General features: G+C 33.2%; 1 protein-coding gene across 3 annotated transcripts; it reads left to right on the top strand.

The window, feature by feature from the left end:
- The first annotated feature begins 468 nt into the window (after nucleotides 1-468).
- LOC145108944 (uncharacterized) lies at nucleotides 469-3245 on the top strand. 3 transcript variants are annotated; one of them, XM_079046034.1, is made up of 4 exons: nucleotides 469-713; nucleotides 1818-1982; nucleotides 2070-2366; nucleotides 2479-3245. In XM_079046034.1, the coding sequence occupies exons 3-4, from the start codon at nucleotides 2148-2150 to the stop codon at nucleotides 3181-3183; spliced, it is 924 nt and encodes a 307-aa protein (XP_078902160.1). In that variant the 5' UTR covers nucleotides 469-713; nucleotides 1818-1982; nucleotides 2070-2147; the 3' UTR covers nucleotides 3184-3245. The 3 variants fall into 3 exon arrangements, with proteins under 3 accessions (XP_078902160.1, XP_078902158.1, XP_078902159.1); XM_079046032.1 differs by having other exon boundaries at nucleotides 1743-1982; XM_079046033.1 differs by having other exon boundaries at nucleotides 1731-1982.
- The last annotated feature ends 1760 nt before the right edge of the window (nucleotides 3246-5005 follow it).

The following is a 5005-nucleotide window of genomic DNA, read 5'->3' as shown; positions in this document are numbered from 1 at the left end:
GTTTAGGGTGATGTTTTTCTTCCGTTATATTAGCATATATGATTTGGGTTTGTGCAAGAAAGAAAATTGGAAGTGGGACAAGGTTGCCGTAGTTTAATGTTAGGGTAGTTTTCAAGAAAAAAAGTGAAGGAGGATGAGGATGGTGTGAGACGGAGTTTACCTAAATTACTCCAAATACAAGCTGAATGGTGGTAGTGGTAGTGAGAAACGGTGGTTATTGGTTTGGAAAGCAGGAAAATGACTAGAATTCCCCTCCTATGAGAGGTATATGAAGGTGGTCGACACAACGTAATAGAGATAGGGACGAAATGAGTAATAAAACAGATAGGGACAAAATGAGTAATAAAAACATGCAGTAAGGATCAATATTGACAAAATAAAAAAAATAGGACTAAAACTATAGAATCTAACCACCACAAAACTATTGAAATCGTGCCCACAGGACCATTTCTGTAATTTAGTCTAAAAAGTTTGTTCCTTGGTAATCGCTCTCATTTTCAGCAGACACCCATCCTTTCTCTGACTTTCGTCCAGACGCCACAGGGTCATCTCTTCTCTATCGTCTCTACTCTCTCAATCTAAATCGACGATTCTCTTCTCTCTTTTTTGGTCAACCGGCTGTAGAAGTTTTCGCTCGAGTGGGATCTTGGCCCAGTGAACATCGCCTATTCTCCTCTCTTCTCCTCAACTACCAGTTACACCCCCTGCTACCGGTACAATAGCTTAATCTTTATCTTAATTACTTTAGTCTTCTTGATTTCTGTAGACGATATTCAAACATTAAAAAGTTTTAATCTTGCACAAAAAAAGCCATTGTTCTTGATGTATAGAGTTGACCAGTTAAAGAAAATCTTATGTATAAGAGCCCTAATCTAGATATTTTTACCTTTTTTCATTGAAGCGGCATAATTTGCAGCAATAAAGTATGTCTAGGTGATTTTGAAAATTCGTCAGTCTCCGTACTTTTCAAATTCAAAACTAATATATATATTTTTTTTAATATTATAGATCAAATATTTTCAGTCGTGGAACTTACTTGTAGATCAATCTATATATCAGCTCTGTTATCAATTTACTGATTTTGTAATTGAAAAGAGTCGGGTTTGATTTTGAAATATCTCAAAGCCAACTATCGTGTCGTAGATGTCGAACTCTTCTTCTTTATCCGATCAGAGCAACTTCGGTCTGATGTGCTGACTGATTGTAGTCCGCTAGAAGAAATTTGAAGGCTTTAAAATTGTTTAAATGAAGAATTTTGCTTCCATCATGTTGTCATCAAGCTATAAAAACAAATTGTTGATTCTTGTGCTAGTGTTGATCTTTTGACCTGCAAACTATAAGCAAACAGCAGGAGTTGTTCTTGTGTAGAGGATATTAGTATTGAGATTAAGAATGTTTTATCTGTTAAATAATTTGATAGAAATTTAATTAAATTATGGATATTTAGACAATTTGGGTTAACAACTCTGTTTTCAGTCTTGCAACTTATTTGAAATTATGGATTTTATAAACAAGCTGTGTGGAAAACTTTGATAATTGGAAAATTTGAATAAGGGCAATCTCGTAATTTTCACATCTTGTTTTGTTCTGTTCAAGCCTAATCAAACCCATTTACACATCATGTTCACCTTATCCTTGCTATATCCATTCCCTTGTGGCAATTCATTTCATTCAAGTTTGTTTGCAATCATTTTGCATAAAATTTCACCAGCAAAAAATTGAATTTTTAGAGGATCCTTCAGGTATACCTTCAATGGCGTCTTCTCCAACTTCATCAATTCACAAGAGCTTTAAGTATGATGTGTTTTGAGTTTCAGAGGTGAAGACACTCGTACAAACTTCGTAGATCATCTGTATCATGCTCTTCAGCAGAAAAGCATTCACACTTATAAAGACAACGGAAAAATCAAAAAAGGAAAAAAGATCAGTGATGAGCTCATCGGATCTACGAAAAAGATGAAGATATATTGGCTAATGAATTGGTAAGGATCAAGTTTAATTGTAAGTTGCGAAAAGCTAACACAAGTTCAACTGACACAAGTTTCATGGTGACTTCATTTGGATTTCAGGGTACTAAAGCAACAAGATGTCTACAATTTTACACCGAGAAACTCAATCCACATACTGTTATAAAAGGTCTTGGAAAGATGAAGGAACTTAGACTTCTTTCTGTGGTTCTTGGAGATTGTTTCCGTAATTTGGAATTTAATATTGTTAGCCCAGACTTTCCAGATGCTTTACGATATCTGCGTTTGAACTATTACCCTTACAAGTCTTTGCCCAAAACCTTTCAAGCAAATAATCTTGTTGCAATTGAGATGGATGACAGCAAAATCGAACAACTTTGGGAAGGGGGAGAAAAAAAGGTAGAATTATGGTTGTTTGATTGTTTTGCATGATTCATTACTATGTTGTACATCCATCATTCCATTGTTTTGCTTTTACATCACTATTCATCTTTTTTGCCCCCTTATGTAGGTTCTTAACAAGCTCAGATTCCTTGACCTTAATCGTTCAATGTTGAGTACCCTTGACCTTGGGCTTACTCCAAATCTCGAGAAGTTGAATCTTGGAGAATGTTCCAATTTGGTAGAACTTCATATGCCCTTTGGATGTTTAAAGCTCGTATCTATCGACCTCAGAAATGCAAGGTTGAGGACCCTTGACCTTCGTTTGGCTCCAAATCTTGAAAAGTTGATTCTTGTTGAATGCAATGATTTGGAAGAACTCCACATGCCCCATAGATGTCTAAATCTTGGATACCTACTACTCTCTAAATCAAAGTTGAGGACCCTTGACATTGGGCTGACTCCTAATCTCAAGTATTTGGATCTTAAAAATAGTTATTATTGGGAAGAACTTCACATGGCTGATCAATGTCAAAAGCTCACAAACCTCGACATTAGTCATTCAAAGTTGAGGACCCTTGACCTTAGGTTGACTCCAAATCTCAAGGGGTTAGATCTAAGTTATTGTTGTAAATTGGTAGACCTTCACACCCCCATTGGATGTCTAAAAAAGCTTGTCTACGTAGGCTTAAATGGTTGTTTGAGGTTTAAATCTTTTTTGTTTAACATGAAGGATTGTACTTGTTGTAGTGTGGATGAATCACTTGAGGTTGGTCTTTTATCTAAGTTGCATCTGATTGTGGAGTCGCTAGAAAGATGTCCATTTCACCTGTAAATACATGCCAAAGTTTCTGTTTATATGTTTTTGTAAAGTAGATCGACCCTCATTGACTAGAATTCTTGAGAAGTTACATGTGGATTTTGGCTGATTAGAATGTATAGAGAAGCTAACCCTAATGAAGCGTAAATATTTACAAGATATGCTGAATAGCATATATAAGATAAAATATATTAAAACATTTCCATCTCAGCAAATTTATTCAAGTTGAGGTACAACTAACCATAAGTTATCTTTCACACATCATTTATTTGTTGTTACGTATGGGTGCACATAATTCTTCTCTGTTTCCTAATGATCATCGTACTATGATTTTAGTGTTGAAATTGATATATGTTTTAAGGTACAATGTTCTAATAGAAAAGAAAATCGAAAGTGCAATTCTGTAATTGAATAGTTTTCGAAAATACAGTGCCTTAATGAAATTTAAGAAAACATTACACTGATGTAATCGAATGAAAAGCAAGTAGGATGCTATAATACACAAATATATGAAAGTATAATGCTTTTTTCTTGAATTGAGCCCTATATGTATGTATGTATGTATGTGCATTATATTATAATACTTGTACAATTTGGAAACGGTTGATCTTTTATCATGGAGGATATAATCTTGTCTTTATCTTAATTATGCAGACATTGGAAGAACGCAAAGGTGCTTACCATTATCAAGAATTATTTTTAACTAAATTTTTTTGATGATAAATTGTTGCATTCATCATTTGAAGCACAACCCTGAAAACCTCCACATAAGTTGTCTTTTGAAAAAGATCTTGCTTAGAAATGTCTTTTTAATCGTAATATTTTGCATTTTGAATTTTGATTTAAGATTATTGCTTTGACTTGTCATGGTCAATCTGAAGTGTATTTTGATTTACAATAAGATTGTAGTTTTCAAAATTATAAATCATCTCATATTTATGTTGATTGTGATCCTTTGTGTATAGTTATTGATAGTTCGTGAGGTTGTTTTCAAGTTTTCAGTTGAGATCAATAGGTATGAGTTACGACTTTTTTTTCGGTTTATATTATGAAAGGTAGATAGAGACTTTATAAATTCTTCTGATTTAGGTTAAAAAGTTAGGATTACAACTCAAATCAAGAACACAAAAGGATTTTCAATATCTCAAAAGTTCAATTACTGGTGTTGGAAGGAAAATTCGACAGCTAAAATTAATAAGGATCGATTCCAAAAGACCATATGCTGTCAAAAGAAGCCTATTCTCGAAAAACGGATTTCTAAAGCTTAGACAAACTGATTCTTGAATGCTAGTTAGGGGTGTTTGGGATTGCATGTTTCAAACAGCTTTAAAAAAATGTTTATTAGCTATTGTCAAAAATGTTTGGATCGGTTTATACAATATCATTGGGATATTTACTGTTCATAGGAGGTTTATTTCTTTAATGTTATTTTTAGTTAGCAAATTTGTAGTTTAAACATGTGAATTGCCTATTCTTTCTAGTATATTATTGTCAATAATTTATAAACATATATTTTTAAAAACTTGCTCTCATCTATCTAGCTATAAACTACTTAAGGTTTTTTAACATGTACCTACTAGAAAATATCTTCGGTAATTTATAATATATATAATTAAAATTATTTTGAAAAGTTGTATTAATAAATTATTATCTTAAATGAATCATACCCACACTCACATGAGATAGGCCACACACATAAAACCTATTTGGGATCATTTAGCAACACCTTTAACCAAATTATTAAGAAATTTTGTTTATATTAAGTTATGAGCAAACCCTCATCGCCTCAATGGTTGCTGGGCCTTAAACCCAAAACGAGTTGGACCCAATTTAATTG

Source organism: Lactuca virosa, chromosome 4 (assembly GCF_052849685.1).
Source record: "Lactuca virosa cultivar CGN04683 chromosome 4, Lactuca_virosa_CGN04683_v6, whole genome shotgun sequence".
Lineage (NCBI taxonomy): Eukaryota > Viridiplantae > Streptophyta > Magnoliopsida > Asterales > Asteraceae > Lactuca > Lactuca virosa.
The sequence above is the reverse complement of the archived record's forward strand: the minus strand, read 5'-3'. Positions and strand labels throughout refer to the sequence as shown.